The 18698-nt window shown below is 43.2% G+C and overlaps 1 protein-coding gene across 4 annotated transcripts in view; it reads right to left on the bottom strand.

The window, feature by feature from the left end:
* Window positions 1–18698, bottom strand: part of dcc (DCC netrin 1 receptor) — a 168207-nt gene that overhangs the window by 106429 nt on the left and 43080 nt on the right. For all 4 annotated transcript variants that reach the window (XM_026243939.1, XM_026243957.1, XM_026243948.1 and 1 more), the window contains exon 2: window positions 7699–8022. In XM_026243939.1, coding sequence (XP_026099724.1) covers window positions 7699–8022 — 324 coding nt within the window. The remainder of the gene's footprint in view (window positions 1–7698; window positions 8023–18698) is intronic.

Raw genomic sequence — 18698 nt, forward strand, 5'->3', positions numbered from 1 at the left:
TGCTACCAGGATCAACGCACATCTCTCCTCCCTGATCTTCTGCAGCACCAGCGGCATTAACTTGACTGGGGGAAAACCATACTTCCGTCCCTTTGGCCAGCGGCTCGACAGCGCGTCTCCCCCCAGGGGGGATGCTGTCAGCGAGAAGTACAGAGGGCAGTGGGCGTTCTCTTGCGACGCAAAGAGGTCGATCTCCGCTTTGCCAAACAGATTCCAGATCATATTTATCGTTTGCGGATGGAGCCTCCATTCTCCGTGTACAATGCCGTCCCTGGACAGCATGTCCGCGCCGCAATTCAAGCTGCCTGGTACGTGCACTGCTCGAATCGACAGAAGTACCCTGTCCGTCCATAACAGCAGCTGTCTCGCTAATCCCTGCAGGGATCGCGAACGCAAACCTCCCTGGCGATTGATGTACGCCACCACCGCCGTGTTGTCCGTTCTGATGAGAACATGACGGTGTTTCACAAACGGAAGGAAACTCTGCAGCGCTAGATGAACCGCTTCCATCTCCAAGCAGTTTATATGCCAGCGCGTCTGGTCCCCTGTCCACGTACCGAATGCTGGTCTGCCATCGCATAGGGCTCCCCAGCCTGATAGTGAAGCATCCGTAGTGACCACTACACGTCTGACCACTCTGCCCATAGCAGCACCCTGCTCGAATATGGTCGTGCCGAACCAAGGCGCCAGAGTCTCGAGACATGAACGCGTTATGATAAGGCGTTCCGTTCCCGCTCTCCACGCCCGCGGCTTCACTCGGCTCTGTAACCAGTGTTGAAGCGGTCTCATGTGTAACAAGCCCAGTCTGCAGACGGAGGCTGCGGCCGCCATCAGACCGAGCAACCTCTGAAACGTTCTTAAGGGGATAGCTCTGCCTTGAACGAAGAGGGCTAGTGTATTTTGAATCGACTGGATTCTCGGCTCTGACAGCTTCGCGGTCATAGAGCGCGAGTCCAGTATCATACCCAGGAATGTGATATATTGGCGCGGCTGCAGTGTGCTCTTCTGAATGTTCACAGACAGCCCCAAACCTGTCAGATGGGCGAGGAGTCTGTGTTTGTGTTCCTCGAGAGCGCTTCTCGACCGTGCGATGACTAACCAGTCATCGAGATAATTCAGTATGCGCATTCCACTGAGCTTCAGGGGAGCGAGCGCTGTATTCATGCATATTGTAAATACACGGGGAGCCAAAGCGAGCCCAAACGGCAACACTTTGAACTGGTACGCCACACCCTCGAATGCAAAACGCAGGAAGCGCCTGTGATGTGGGGCTATCTGGATGTGGAAGTAAGCATCCTTTAGATCCACTGCAATGAAGTAATCGTCGGGCTGAATGTGCGCGAGGATCTGCTTCACAGTTATCATCTTGAACGTGCGTTTCGCGAGCGCTTTGTTCAGTAATCTCAGGTCTAAGATGGGGCGCATACCTCCGTCCTTTTTCGGAACTAGAAAATAACGGCTGTAGAAACCGGAATTTCTCCGTTCCACGGGCACTATCTCTACTGCTTGTTTGGCCAGGAGAGAGGATATTTCTGCTCGTAGCAGCGGGGCGCTCTGTTCTGACACTTCTGTCATAATCACACCGCCGAAGCGGGGTGGTCTGCGAGCGAACTGGAGCGTATAGCCGCGTTTTATCGTGTTGATCACCCAATAAGATGCCGCGGGGAGCGTCGCCCACGCGCTGAGATGACTCAATACGGAGGGTATTAATGCATGCTGCGGCGGGGCGTGCGCGCCAGCCACTGGGGAAGCGTTGACCGCTATATGAGTGGCAGGTGACTCGTTCGCGGCTTCTTGCACGGGAACATACATAGTCACCTCCTCGGGTTTCCCCGAGCTTCCGCTTTGCGAAGCGTCTCTCGGAGGAGAGGCTTCGCTTATGTAGCGGGTAATAGTAGAGGGAGGAAGAAAGCTCTTTTGCTGAGGCATGTAATGCATGTTTATTGAAACAGAACATAGCGGTTTCATTCTCACAACATTCACATCTTTGACGAACTCTGGGCGGGAACGCGCCCTTTTCGCCGCGGGTCCGACGAACACGTCCCGCGCTCTCTTCCCCCTGGCACGAGCATCAGGAACGCTGCTCCTTCTTGCCAGCCGGGCGCCCTTGGCTGCTAGAGGCCGGTTTCGGACCAAAACGGGGCTTCCTGGGCTGCCTCTGGCGGAATGGTGGCTCTGGCTCACGACGCTCTGCCGCGCTCGGGAACGCGCGCCTGGTATTTCCCGCTTGTCGCTGTGCCGAAGAAGATCTGGACCTCGCTGCAGGGGGGGCTTGAGACCGTTTCGGCAAAAGATGAGGCATCATCTTAGACTGCTTGACGGTCTCGGCGTATTTCTCCGACAGAGATTCCACCGCGACACCGAAAAGTCCGGTGGGGCTCACCGGTGCATCCAGGAACTGCCTCTTTTCGGCATTGCGCATGCCGGACAGCGTCAGCCACAGATGGCGATGCAGGACCACAAGGCTGCTCATATTGCGGCCGATTCCCTGCGCTATCTTTTTTGACGCCGCGAGAGCGAGATCCGCCGCCGTGCGCAGCTTCCTGAGCGACTCTGGGTCCGGGCTTCCCTCATCCAGGGACCCAAGGAGCCGAGTTTGGAAGACCTGCAGGATTGCCATCGTGTGGAGGGCAGATGCTGCATGTCCAGCAGATATGTACGCCTTCTCAGCGATGTGAGCAGTAGCTCGACATGGCTTAGAAGGCAAAGAGGCGGTTTTCCAGCCGGGAGAAGACGCGAGATGGGCCGCGATAGCATCCTCGACGGGAGGCGGTCGCGCGTATCCCAATTTCCCCGCCCCTTCCACCGTCGTCAGCAGCTGGGTCCCCTGTGCATGGGCTCGGGCTGAGTAAGGGGAGCGCCATGACCGGGTGAGTTCCTCGTGGACCTCAGAGAAAAAAGGCGCGGGTCTCTGCGGGGCCTCAGCCTGGCGGCCCGCGCCGAGGAAAGAACCGTCCATCCATCTCTTAGACGGCAGCTCCTTGGGGGCTGTCCACTCCAATTCCATATCTGCCACCGCCTCCGTGAGGATCGCCATAAGCTCGGCATCCAGCGAGGCGGGGGCGGCTTCAGACGGGGCCTCGGACCACGCTCCCGGGTCTGAGGCATTAGTAGACATGGGCTCGTCCTCGTCATATCCAAACGAGACCATTTCCCGCGCTTCTAGTGGAGGGCGGTAACTGGCCTCAGAGTATGAGAGGGGATCTTCCACGTGAGGGTGGCGTGGGCGTTGGGCCGACGCCAGTACCTCGACAGAATCCGTCGACGGAGCTCTCTGCAGTCTCCCGGTTCGCGGCTCGACGGCGGCGGACGGGGGAGAGGCAGGAGATACAGGGCCACCGTTACGGGTAACGGCCAGCCTTGCACGAAGGATCTTGATGGGAAGCTCCTCACAGGCACGACATCCGGATCCTTCGAATGCCGCCTCTGCGTGAGCCCGACCCAGGCACAGCACACACTGCTCGTGTGCGTCCGGGAAATCAATGGGCCCACCACACATGCGACAAAGAGACATTTTAAAAGTAAAATCACCGGAACGCGAGAGGGGATAATTTTCCACAATTTTCCGCTCTGTATGCGTGAATCCACGGCGAAACCAGACTCAAGTGAAGAAAAAAGATTCTGAGGGTTTTGGCGCCCACCGTCACCTATATTGATGGCTGTCAGCCAATCAGGTGAGGGCGAGGGCGCCATTGGCTATTTGCAAGCAAAAGAGTTATTCAATCAGACTTCATAATTTCGAGGAAATGGATTTCCCCATACGTAATGTCGAGAGACCGACTCGATAAGGGAACAGAGACAGAAGCAGTCGAGAGAGAGACGGACTGCTGACCACGGAAGGAGTTACCCGGAAGTGTTTGCCGATAGAGTCTGCGAGTGTCAGAATAAAAGTCACCATTGGTGTTTGTAACGATTACTTTTTAATTTTATTAAAAATATTGTCAGCAGACCATTGTCCTCGTCCTTTCCTCCTACGAACTCACTACAGTTATATTATTATATTTAATTATATTTAGTAATATTATATTATTATTTTCAATATAGTGATATCTATATAATATTTGTCTATTTATAAATATAAAAATAAATTAAATATTTGTAAATATAAAAATACATTTTCATTTTTGAATGAATGAAGAAAGAAACAACTGAACCTGGCTTGTGCTGGTGTGTTGCAGAAGGCTGTGTGTTGAGTGTATAATCAGCAGATTGTGCTGAAGCGTTGTGCTTTATTTCAGGCCGTGTTCATCTCAGAGCGATTAGAGGACGAGTGCTCTCTTTAATACACGTGAATTAAAGCCCTCATGAAGGTCACTTCTTCACTGAACTGCTGCGCTTCTAAAAGAAATCATATTCCAGATAAAGTTTTCCCACAGAAGGGAAATTAATGAGTTCACAGAGTCGTCACACTCACAACTGCCACGTTTCTTCTGTCGACACACACTTCAGATTCTGAGAAGACACACTGAACCTGAACAAACCAGATCAGATAAATCTCCAATTCAGCAAATATCTAAATAAATAAATAAATGCACAGAAATTTAATTAAAAAAAATAAAAATTTAAAAATTAAAATAAATGTAAGAATACATATTAAAAAAATAGAAAAACTTGAAAAGAAATAAAATACATATGAAATTGGAAAAAAAATGAAATCAAATATGATTAAACAAAAAACGTTTTTGAATAAATTATAAAAATGTAAAAGAAAATGCAACATTAAAAAATGTATTAAAAGGAACCTTTTAAAAATAAACAAAACACTAAATAAAAATAAAATTAAACAACAAAATAAAAAATCTAACAAACTTGAATTAAAATTGATGTGATTGGTTACATGAGTGATCAGCGATCAGACAGACCATAATAATCATGATCTGGTCATCACACTGATCCAGCAGAAGCACTAATGTACAGTACAGCCAAAAACCTAATGTATTTAAAAATCCTTCAAAGAAGATAAAATCATGTGTCAACAACAAAGCATAAGGCATTATATCCTTCATATTGCAGATTATTTAACTATTGAACTTTCACTTTCACTTTTTTGCAAACACTTTCAGTGCAATAAGATATGGTCTTAATACAGACACAATCAATGAAAACAAGAATTACTGTCTCATGCAGTGATGCTTCTCAATGAAAGGTGTTTTTTGTGTATTGTTTGTGTATTTTTACAGATATATATATAGACTGAAGTCACTGAGTCCTGCTCATTTAGGAAGAGCCGGGCCGTTAGGGCTCCCAGAGTGTTTCCACCGCGACTCGAGAGCAGAAACCTGAACGAGTGGAAATGAGAGCATTTAATGTCCCTGTGAAGGTTACTGAGCTCCAGCTGCTAAACCAGATATATTTCATGAGAAGCACTTCTCAGAATCAGTCTGTGTTCAAAAGGAGCGAATCAAAGATCCCATCAAACACACCTCTGTCCATCTGTGTGACTTCGAGTTAATGACCTGCGCAAACACACACTCTCCTCGAGTCACACGCTTTACACAGTAACAAACTGAAGAAATAACAGTCAATGAAACTTCAGTTCAGTGCTGATTCAGATTCAGAATCATATTCTAATTGTGATCATCTGCTTTTCTTGATTTATTAAGCATACTTATTTATCCTGAAAGTGTCTCGTCTGTATTAAGCATTTGTGTTTTCATGTGTAGGAACTGATAATGTCACCTGGATCACGTAATCAGATTCCAAAACATTTAGTACTTGTAATGATATTATATTATGCTTAAAAATGCTCACAATCAGATTACAAGGACTAGATAAGACTAATACAGAAGAAAAAAAATACATAAATGAAATAAACTATTTAACCTATTAACAAATAATAGTCTGGTCTACAGAAACTGAATAAAGCAATCAAATGTAAAATTAAAATGCTGCATAGTATTAACCGTATTAATTAAATATATTGATGTTATTAAGTTAATTAGTGAAGAGCAGGGAAATAAATTATCCTGTTTCAGTTGTTTAATTCACATTAAATAAGAGAAACAGCAGCAGGACTATTAGCTGCTGTCACTTTAAGACCGAATGCATATAATCTAATACTGAGAAGTATTTAACACCTGATACCTGCCCAACTCTTTATCTTCACTTATGGCAAGACTGACTGCAGAAACGTGAAAACTCTCCAATCAGGACATGCTGAAATACATTGTGTGGATTTGTCCATTTAAGCACATGAAGAAGCCGATACTCATCTCATTTCAGATCGTGTGCATAGAAAGCTGCTTGAGGAATATTTTATTTCTAAACCAAAGATTTGAACTGTTATTGTTTTTATTAGCATTATCTGGCAACACTGCATCCCTGACACTTACAGAGACGCTATAAGAGCCCACAGAGAGCAGCAGCAGCTAGAGGCAGTGAGAAGTGATCTGACTCTGAAAACCACGCCGTGTGTGTCCAGTGTTAGTCTGAGTCCTGATGTAATGTGTGTAAGATCACGATGTGGGTCAAAACAAACAACAGGCGGCGCATATATTACTGCAGCGCTCTGCTGAATGATGTTACTGCTGTGATAATGAAGCACATGTGAATATCTAATGCCATCACAGTATCTGTGAGTGTGTGTGTGTGTGTGTGTGTGTGTGTGTGTGAGTGTGTGTGTGTGTGTGTGTGTGTGTGTGTGTGTGTGTCCACAGACAATTGTGTTTATTAATCTCCATAAGGAAAATAAACAGAGTTCAACATGACATCAAATAAAATGTGACAACTTGCCCCAACCTTACTTTACTAAAAAAATACTTTTCTGAGAACAGTTTAACCTTCAGTATATCCATATACATATATATGTTTTTAATGCAAGAACAGTTGTCTGGTGTCATTCACTTTCAGTTACTTTACTAAACAGCTTGTTATGCTGCTTGATTTTACAAACTGGCATTTATTTTTTATTTTTTTACATATTAATATAATGCATCATTGTAATCATAAACACACTGGTTTGAAGCTCAGACAGTGATACCTTTTACTGCTCTTTGTTATTCTTCCAGTTATTTACTTATTTTTCCTGAAGCTTAAACAGTGAAGCAGATGCTTGCAACACAAGGGTCACGGGGTCAAATCCTAGGAAACGCATGAAGTGATAAAAATGTGAATGTTTACTTTAAATGCAGCACAAGTTGCTTTGGATAAAAGAGTTTGCCATAAATATATAAAATGTTTAAAGCAAACACTTCAGTCCATCTCAGACTATCTTCAGTGCTTAATCTTCTTCAGTAAGTCAACAACCTGACTTTTTTGTGCCGACTTTTTTTTTCCAATATTTTTATTACCCCTTATACATCAACAACTGTAATCTTTCACCTCCAACAACAACAAAAAAATTACATTTAGTTGCAACATTTTCCAGAAATCAAGCTTGAATATATTTGGTCAAAATTCCATGCTAAGATGAAGTGCTATGCAGGCTATTTAACACAGTGTTGGCTGATTAGACGGCAATGCTGACTTAAAATGCAAAACGATTACTGCCTGTTTAACGATGTAAACACAGAGTGTAAAGTGTACGATGCAGGTGCACTTCCAAATCCACTTTTTCTATTTTAACGATGGAAAAACAGATGGCGGGCCCGGGCGTATGGTCTAAATAAATACTATACAAAACTCACTGAAATAACCAGCTCTTTTATTTACTCTTGTAAGACTGTGACTGGATCTAAGCGAGGAGTTAGCATCTCTTACCGGCGACGGTGACTTTAGCGGTGCGGCTGACGATGGCTCCGAGGCCCTCCAGCGTGGCCAGGCACTGATACGAGCCCTCGTCCGGCCGGTGGTGACGCGAGTGCAGCACGCTCTGCACCAGGAGCGACCCGTTAGACAGCAGCCGTCTGCGATCGTCCACCAGCGAGCTCAGCAGAACACCGTCCTTCTTCCAGGAGATGACCGGAACGCCCTGATCCGAGCGCGCCTCGCAGTCCAGCTGCAGCTCACCGCCCCGAACCGTCACCGAGTCCTGAGGCTCCAGCACGAACCGCAGCTCCACGAAAGACCGCCGGGCGTCCGAGCCTGAGAGAGAGAGAGAGAGGGGCATTACTGCATTATACAGTAAACGGCAACTACAAGCTATAATGCATCTTAATTATTCATAATGTGCATCATCAAGTCAAGCCAGGTCACCGTTATTTACATAGCACTTTAAAAAAAACAGCTTTTCAGTATTAAACAGGGAACTTGTGTGCTGTTTAATTCTGGGCTGCAGCAAAGTCAGATTGTGCAGAGGACTCATTGTAACACATTTAGACCATTTCTTGTCATAGTTATAACAACATTTATAATGCATTGCACAAGTTATAGATATTTCAAAAATAACAAAAAGTACCACAATGACAAAATATAAACTCCAAACTATAGAAATCTGTTTCTACCATTTAATAAAAAATAAATACATAAAAAAATACTTCACAATTTAGACTTTGTTTCTCACAGTTTTGATATGATCTCAGATTTCAGGCTTTTTTCCTCAGAATTCTGAAATTACTCCTTACAATTCAGTTTTAGTTTCTGCCAAGATAAGAAATTAAATAAAAAAGGTAATTTATCACAAAATTGTGATTTCTTTCTGAGAATTGCAAATCCATATCTCAGATCATATCTTTAGTTTATAGTTCTTATATCTCTACATAAGCTCTGAATTGTAAGATGCAAAATCACAATTACATTTTATTTATTTTTTTATTCCATGGGGGAAACACTCTTTCATAGAAAACAGAAAACTACCAAACTAAAAACTACGTTAAAACAATGATAAGTGTAACAGCATCTGAATAATGCTCAAATAACACTGTGTGTGTGTTTGTGTGTAAATGAAGGTGTGTTTATATTGTGTATTAATCTGTCTGGAGGCTTTCATTCAGACGCTGATAATTCATAATTCAAATGCTAATTCATACCTGCTTAGAAGCCCTCATTCAATCTGTGTCTTTGTTTTTGTGTGAGAGAGATGATAATTCAGCGCTCAGCATGATAAACCATCCAGCGGCATGCACACCCAGCTTATTAGACAATATTTTGATTAATTTGATCAGGCTTTCAGCTGCTGATGAGAGGCCGTTCACACAAGACGTGTTTCTGTGTTCAACAGCAGATAGATGCAGTGAAACACTGCAGAACAATATTTTTGTGGAAACTGTAATAATCAGAAAGCGAATGACTTTAGCTCTATTTAACATGTTTGACAGACAAAATCAGCCCAGAAGATGCATAGACATGCTGATCTGGACAAGTGCTTGAAAAACTAGAGTAGAAGAGCAGAAGTTTGAGTAGAAGACTGATGAATCTCAAACGCTCCTCGTCTGCATCGAGCACGGACGACAGCTCTTCACGGAGCGCTGTCCTGAGATGGAAATACTTTTACAAATACAAAAAGAGGATGGAAGAGACGGGATGGAGCAGAACGGATGTGAGGAGAGACGGAGAGCATCCTTTATTTGACGCGCTGAAGCAGATGTAATTGAGAAAAACCTGTCAGGTTTCCCTCAGCAGCGGATTTTAATGCGATAGTCTGACAGAACGACACGCTCCGCATGTGCAATGAGACAGACGCACGGATCTGAGCTCTGAAACACACACACACACACACACACACACACACACTTCATCTGTAAATTTAAGTCTCACTGCTGTGCTAAACTCTAACATCTAAACTCTTATTATTATTCTTGGGATTTCAGATATTTTCGGATATATATATTTTATATATATATATATATATATATATATATATATAAACTGAATCCATGAAGAAGAAATAACCTAAAGGTAGATAGTAAGATATATAGATATTTAGAACATTAGAATGACAGAATGACAGAATGTTAAAACAATAGATAAAACAATAAAATAATAGAAAGATCGCTAGAATTACATATTGAACATCAGAAGGATGGATGACTGAACGCGACCCAATGCACAGATTAAAGCGGAGCGTTATTATCCTGCTGCTGTTCAAACACACGCACAGGTCAGAAAGAACATCAGAAAAAACACTCTTACTGAGAAAATATGACAAACACACTGGACCACAGCCACCCTGATCAGCACTGAGTGTGTGTGTGTGTGTGAGTGTGTGTGTGTGTGAGAATGTATTTGAGTGTTGATCTCCTCACATCCCATCCACTCTCTCTTATCTCCTCATCTCTTCATTATTGCCTGTCACCATGGTTACCGTGTGTCCGGTCACCTTATCGATCTCTCTGTCACACACACAAACACACACACACACACACTGCTGTAGGTCATTTATCAGTGACTTGATGTTCTTCCAAGTGGAACGCAGATTGCAACATTCAGATCAAATCAATCAAAACTCAATTCAAATGCATTTTTCTCAGTTTTGATGTTATAATTTCCCATAATGCAATGCTCTCAGACAGACCTGCACCTTCTAGTGTGACAAACTAGAAACAATTTAATATAGTCACTAGTGCTCACACGCACTCAGGTCTGACCTTTGCATTTAATCCCAATAATCTCGTTCTGAGAGTGTTGAACTCGCTGTAACATCTTTAATCATTTAAAACATCCTGTCTGCGGTCGAGAGAGAGAGAGAGAGAGAGATAAACACCCTCAACATCAGATCTTACACTGAGGAACGTGTGGCTCATCATTTACAATACCAGATGTATGAGTGTATAAATAGTGTAGTGTGTTCCACAGTTATTATCAAGTGTTCATAAGATGGATTGCCTGGGGGAAGAAACTGTGCCTGTGTCTGGTCGTTCTGTTGCTCAGGGCTCTGTAGCGTCGACCAGATGCTCCCCGATCATCTCCACTGTTTTGAGCGTGTTAACCTCCAGGTTGTTGAGAGTGCACCAGACAGCCAGCTCTTTAACCTCCTGTCCTGTCCTGAATAAGGCCGATGAGTGTGGTGTCATCTGCAAACTTCAGGAGCTTGACAGAGGGGTTCTTAGATGTGCAATCATTAGTGTACAGGGAGAAGAGCAGTGGGGAGAGAACACAGCCCTGGGGAGCTCCGGTGCTGATTGTACGGGTGCTGGATGTGTATTTTCCCAGCCTCACTAGCTGCTGCCTGTCTGTCAGGAAGCTGTTGATCCACTGACAGACGGAGGTGGGCACGGAGAGCTGATTTAGTTTGGGCAGGAGGAGGTTTGGGATGATCGTGTTGAAGGCCGAGCTGAAGTCCACAAACAGGATCCTCACATAAGTCCCCGGTCTGTCTAGGTGTTGCAGAACATAATGCAGTCCAATGTTTACTGCATCGTCCACAGACCTGTTTGCTCTGTAGGCAAACTGAAGAGGATCCAGCAAGGGTCCAGTGATGTCCTTCAGGTGGGCCAGCACCAGTTTCTCAAATGACTTCATGACTACAGACGTTAAAGCCACAGGAGGTGTGAGGGATCGTGTGGAGAGGTGTTCAGGGCAGGTGATGGGTGTTCTTCTTTTCACTTTTTCTCCACGGTGTTGGGGGTGGTGTCTTGTAGTTGGTGATGTCCTTCAGGCCTTTCCACACTGATGCTGAGTCGCTGGAGGTCCTGAGTCCTTATTTTTTCAGAATAATTCCTCTTTGCAAATCTGATCTCCTTTTCCAGTGTGTATTTAGCCTGTTTATACCAGACATTGTCTCCCTTCCTTAAGCATCTTCTTTGACCTGATGGAGCTGTCTGAGTTTTGCAGTGAACCATGGTTTGTCACAGTTGTAAGTTAGATGAGTCCTGGTAGGAATCCACTTATCTTCACAGAAACTGATATGAGATGTTACAGTCTCTGTGAGTTCATCCAGACCGGTGGCAGCAGCTTCAAAAACACTCCAATCAGTGAGGTCAAAACAAGTTCAACGCTCAGTCAAAGCCCTTTTAGTTTAACTGATCAAACGTCCAGCTTCGAGCTGAAATCTCTCCTGATTGTGATCAAGTAAAGGTCAGAATAAGGTCGGTAATATCTCCAGATGAACTCTCACTGGACTGAAGCAGCTCAGCTTTACTGGATTCTCCATCAATCATGTTTTAGAGTCTCAAATCTGATCCTCAGGATCTTTTGAGGAGCGTTTGTTTCCAGAAGCTTTACTTTCACTGTTCCTCAGCGGAGGAATGATCTTCACAAGCCTCCAGAACATCTCACATCTTCTGAGGAGCCTTGATTTCTCCAGCTCTCCATCACTGTGTTATATGTGCGGATCATTTACATCTCATCTCACTGACACACATTACTGGAAATATAGAGCACAGACTGATAATTAGATCATTTTATGTCAGTATCTGCTCTACTGTTATAAAGATCTCATTGATTAACATAGAAATATTAGCATATCTCCGCTCAACTTTATTTATATAGCACCAATAAAAACAATGATTGTTTACCAAAGTGCTTTACAATGGATCAAATGTCAACAACATTAACACTCAAAACAACATAAATTACAGCACAGAACAGAGCTAACACCACACAATAACTAGAATGAAATGCTAGAGAAAAAAGCTGGGTTTTAAGTTTGGCTGTAAACTCGTTCAGTGTAGAAGCAGTCCTAATAGAAACCGGGAAGCTGTTCCAGAGTTTCGGAGCAGCAACAGTAAAGGCTCAGTCACCTCTCAATTTCAATTTAGCCCAAGAAACGTTTAATAGTCTCTGCTTGGAAGACCTAAGAGACCTTCCAGGACTGTGAGCAGATAATAAAACACAGAAGTTAACCCATTCAGAGCTTTAAAAACCAGCAGCAGGACTTTACAATTAATTCTATAACGAATTGGGTGCCAATGCTCCCATATATGAAGAGTAGGGTAATGTGCTCTCGTTTGAACACACCAGTAAGAGCCTAGCAGCAGCATTTTGCACCATTTGAAGTCGATTAAGAGATGCTTGAATAATACCCATATAAAGGGAATTACAGTAATCGAGCCTTGTTGAAATAAAAGAATGAATGACCCTTTCAAAGTCCTTAAAAGAAAGAAATGGTTTCACTTTAGCTAAGACTGAGATGGAAAAAAAATTAATTACTGTACTAATCTGTTTGTCAAATTTGAGAGCAATACTACTGGTTTCACACAGGAAGACAAATGGCCAAGATTTACCCCAGGAGAGCTAGCAAATTCTGATGATTCAATAACTATCATCTCAGTTTTGCCTTCATTAAGGTGAAGAAAATTTAGTGAAATCCAGGCATTAACATCAGCTAGACACGCCAGCAGAGGATCCAAACCCTTGTAATTAGATTCCAGGGGCAGATAGATTTGGGTATCATCTGCATAAAAATGGAAGGAAACCTACCCTGTTTCCTAAAAATTGACCCCAGGGGAAGCATTTACAATGAGAACAGGATTGGAGTGAGAATAGAGCCTTGAGGGACACCGCACGTAAGAGGAGCTGCTTCTGAAGTAAAATCACCAACACTAACAGAGAACCTGTACAGGACTAAAACCCTTTGAGAGCATTACACTGAATGTGCTCCAAACGAGAAGTCAAAACAGAGTGGTCAGTTGCATCATTCATATTGTTGCTCATTCATATTTTTGTATACACACACTCACGCACAAAAATCATTTGTCTAAAGTTTTCAGTAAACTGTACCATTTTAATTCATCCAGATCGTATTTATTGGACTTGCATTTCAGAAGTCAGTCTGTACAGCATTCAAAGACAACTAGTCAGTTCTTAACCATCTTAACCAGTGACACTCACACTCTAAACTACGGAGGGTTTGACTGAAGACTGTGTCTGACAGAGAGAATCTGCACTGCTAAAGGCTCCCCGGGGACCAGCGGAGATCAGGGTGAGATGACAGCTGCTTCACCACACTGAGTCTGGAGCACAGATGGGGCTCTCTCTCTCACACACACACACACACACACACACACTCACACACACAACACCCACACACACACTACACACACACAAACACACTCACACTCACACACACACACACAGACTGCGGTCGTGTCAGAAAGATGCAACCAGACAACTATCAGAAACACAAATCAAGATCATAATGATCCTGCTTATTAATAATGAATCAGTCTGTCTGTATCAGAGATCAGATCAGGTAAAAACACATGACAGAGTGCTTAAAAATTATAATTTTGTCATTAATCTATATGATGTTCTCTAATCAGTGAAACACAAAAGAAGATATTCTGAGCGTTTTATTGTCCATACAGGGAAAGTCAAAGTTCTTCTGCTAACTCACAGGTCCATAATGATATAAGGGTTAGTAAATGATGACAGAAGTTATTTTAATATAGTTTTCAATATTTCATATTTATAAAAATATATATACATTTATCAAATTAATTCATAAATATTTTATATTTAATATATAATATTTTATTGATCTCGCTGGATGCGCTGGCGCCGATACAGGACGGCTGCCTCCGTGACGAGCTATGCATATGTTTTTGTGTTTTTGTTAGTTTGTCCTGTCTTTAGTTATATTCCTGCCATCAGTTTCACCAGGGAAGAACTGCTGAACAGCGGCAGAATGCACCACAAGATGTTTTTCCGGATTTCAGTTATTCAGATGTTTTACTGAACGTTGTTATCGGAGAAGCGGCGGTGCTGATCAAGCGCTTCAGGACGCGCAGACGGGGGAAGCGAGCGGGAGCGCTCATTCAGGAAGCGCGGATTTCGAACGCCGTTGCCTAGCATCCATCTGGCAAATCTCCGCTCTCTACCCAACAAAACGGACAAACTACTTCTGCTTTCTCGTAAAAATAAGGATTTCTCTCACTCTGCTGCTCTGTGTTTCACGGAAACCTGGCTGAATGACGCCATACCGGACAGCGCGCTCCATCTGCCGGACTTTAAGCTGTTTAGAGCGGATCCCGAATCAGAATCAACGGGGAAATCGCACGTCAGCCGGACATGTTTTTACATCAATGAACGCTGGTGTACAGATGTAACTGTGTTAAAGAAGACGTGCTGCTCAAATCTCGAAACACTCTTCATTAACTGCAAGCCGTTCTATTCACCGCGGGAGTTTCACTCGTTCATTCTGGTCAGTGTTTACATCCATCCTCAAGCGCATGTGAGCTCAGCTTTACAGAAACTCGCTGATCAGATCACAGACACAGAACAACAACACCCGGACTCTGTTTTAATAATTCTCGGGGACTTTAATAAAGCCAATCTGTCCCGTGAACTGCCAAAATACAGACAGCATGTTACTTGTCCCACAAGAGACAGAAATATATTGGATCACTGCTACACTACAATAAAGGATGCATATCACTCTGTTCCACGAGCAGCTTTGGGACGTTCTGATCACCTTCTGGTTCATCTAATACCGTCCTACAGGCAGAAACTAAAATCAGCTAAACCTGTATTAAAGAATGTAAAAAGATGGACTAATGAAGCAGAGCAGGATTTACAATCTTGTTTTGACCTCACTGATTGGAGTGTTTTTGAAGCTGCTGCCACCGATCTGGATGAACTCACAGAGACCGTAACATCATATATCAGTTTCTGTGAGGATATGTGTATTCCTACAAAGACTCAACTAATTTACAATAATGACAAACCGTGGTTCACTGCAAAACTCAGACAGCTCCGTCAGGCCAAAGAAGATGCTTACGTGAAGGGGGACAATGTCTTGTATAAACAGACTAAATACACATTGGAAAAAGAGATCAAAGTGGCAAAGAGGAATTATTCTGAAAAAATAAGGACTCAGTTCACTTCCAACGACTCCGCATCAGTGTGGAAAAGTCTAAAGAAGATCACCAATTACAAGACACCACCCCCCAGCACTGTAGAGAATCAACGACTGGCAGACGATCTGAACGAGTTTTACTGCAGGTTTGAAAGAACACCCATCACCTGCCCTGAACGCCTCCCCACACAACCATTCACACCATTCACACCTCCTGCATCCCCCCTCTCAGGTGGGGCACCTGCAATTCAGATCAGCGAGGATGCGGTGCGCCAGGTCTGCTGGAAGCAGAAAAGGAAAAAAGCACCAGGCCCAGATTGTGTTACACCAGCCTGTCTGAAATCCTGTGCTGACCAGCTGGCCCCCATCTTCACACAGATCTTCAACAGATCGCTGGAGCTGTGCGAAGTCCCTTCATGCTTCAAACGCTCCACCATCATCCCCATCCCAAAGAAACCCAAAATTACAGGACTAAATGACTACAGGCCTGTGGCTCTAACGTCTGTAGTCATGAAGTCATTTGAAAAACTGGTGCTGGCCCACCTGAAGGACATCACTGGACACTTGCTGGATCCTCTTCAGTTTGCCTACAGAGCAAACAGGTCTGTGGACGATGCAGTAAACATCGGACTGCATTATGTTCTGCAACACCTAGACAGACCGGGGACTTATGTGAGGATCCTGTTTGTGGACTTCAGCTCGGCCTTCAACACGATCATCCCAAACCTCCTCCTGCCCAAACTATCTCATCTCTCCGTGCCCACCTCCATCTGTCAGTGGATCTACAGCTTCCTGACAGACAGGCAGCAGCTAGTGAGGCTGGGAAAATACACATCCAGCACCCGTACAATCAGCACCGGAGCTCCCCAGGGCTGCGTTCTCTCCCCACTGCTCTTCTCCCTGTACACTAATGATTGCACATCTAAGGACCCCTCTGTCAAGCTCCTGAAGTTTGCAGACGACACCACACTCATCGGCCTCATTCAGGACGGTGACGAGTCTGCTTACAGACAGGAGGTTAAAGAGCTGGCTGTCTGGTGCAGTCTCAACAACCTGGAGCTTAACACGCTCAAAACAGTGGAGATGATCGTGGACTTCAGGAGAACCCCCCCTGCACTCCCCCCACTCACCATCATGAACAGCACTGTGACTGCAGTGGAGTCATTCAGGTTCCTGGGAACCACCATCTCTCAGGACCTGAAGTGGGACATTCACATTGACTCCATTGTGAAAAAGGCCCAGCAAAGGTTGTACTTCCTTCGCCAGCTGAGGAAGTTTAACCTGCCACAGGAGCTGCTGAAACAGTTCTACTCCACCATCATTGAATCCATCCTCTGCACTTCAGTAACTGTCTGGTTCAGCTCAGCTTCTAAATCTGACCTCAGAAGACTACAGAGAGTAGTCCGGACTGCTGAGCGAATCATCGGTTCAACCCTCCCTTCTATTCAAGAACTGTACTTATCCAGAGTGAGAAAAAGGGCTGTCAAAATCACTCTGGACCCCTCACATCCAGCACACTCCCTCTTTGAACTGTGTCCATCTGGTCGACGCTACAGAGCACTGAGCACCAGAACGACCAGACACAGGACAAGTTTCTTCCCTCAGGCGATCCATCTTATGAACAGCTGATAATAACGGCGAAAACACTACACTTTATATTTATATACACACACACTTTATTTATCTAACACACATACTTAGTATACACTTAAATTTTGCACATAATTTACATGTACATACATAACTGCATTTTGTAATATACCTGCCTACAATTGTCATTTGTATATTGTCATTCACTATCTACTTATTTGTATTTTTTATTCTTTTATTATGTGTTTTATGTTCTGTCGCTGTCATTCTGTTGTACTGCGGAGCTTCTGTCACGAAAACAAATTCCTCGTATGTGTAAACATACCTGGCAATAAAGCTCATTCTGATTCTGATCTCTCCCTGATATTTCAGGTTAATATTTCAATAATTAAACACATTAATGTTCACATGACATGCAGCTAAATAAATACAGTATGTTTAATAAGTGTTTGATTTTAAATGTTGTTTCTTATATCATAATTGAATTGATTATTAGCGTTTCCTCATCATTTCGAGCCCAGCGTGACAGCAGAGTGTTTGATTGATCGTTCACATGTGTGTGTTTAATGCTGCACAGGTACGAGACCTCTGCTTCTCTACTGCTGCTGCTCATTTGACTAAAACACAATTACCCACGAGAATGGAATAAATTATGCAAATCAGCCTTTAACTCCTATTAATGCTGCTGTTTATTTGTCAGATGTCATCCGGTGAATCTGGCGATCACAGAGCTGCAGTCACTGCCCGGAATGAGAAATCAAATCCCAAATACTGCATTGCAGTTATAGAAATATGTATTCTGATGTGCTGCGTGTTTCACTGTGATCTTTTCATGGTTTACAGTAAAAGCTGCTCCACATGAACTTATAACATGTATAGAGTCGCTTAAAATGTGCATCTAATAAATGCAACATGCAGCAAACAACTTCCCCTGGAGAAACATTAAAAAATACAAAATGAAATGTTTCTGGCTAATTAAAAGCCCTGAAAGCAAAGAAAAAAACATAAATATTGATACTGTAATTGTACTTTTTTATATATAATACTATTATTAATATTAATAATACATTTGCATTTTATTAAATAATAATAAACAATATCAATATTGTAATTTTACTTTTATAATAATAATAATAATAATAATCATCATCATCATCATCATCATCATTATTATCATCATCTTCATTGTTGTTGTAATATACATTTAAATTATTATTACATAGTTACAGTGATATTAATTTTTATAATTTGATTTATTTATTTTTAAATAATGCACATACAGTGCATTGACCAGTAAAAATATTACTAATATTTATTTATATTTAAGAACATATATATATATATATATTGTCGAGTGACTGGCCATAGCTGTACGACACTAACACACAGAAGCGTCAGAAGAGCGTCTCAAAGGCACGAGGAAGTGTTCAGATGCAGGAGAGTGTGATAACTCTAATGAAGCGCCGCTGTCACGCTCCCATCATCCGTCTCAATA

This window comes from Carassius auratus, chromosome 5 (assembly GCF_003368295.1).
Source record: "Carassius auratus strain Wakin chromosome 5, ASM336829v1, whole genome shotgun sequence".
NCBI lineage: Eukaryota > Metazoa > Chordata > Actinopteri > Cypriniformes > Cyprinidae > Carassius > Carassius auratus.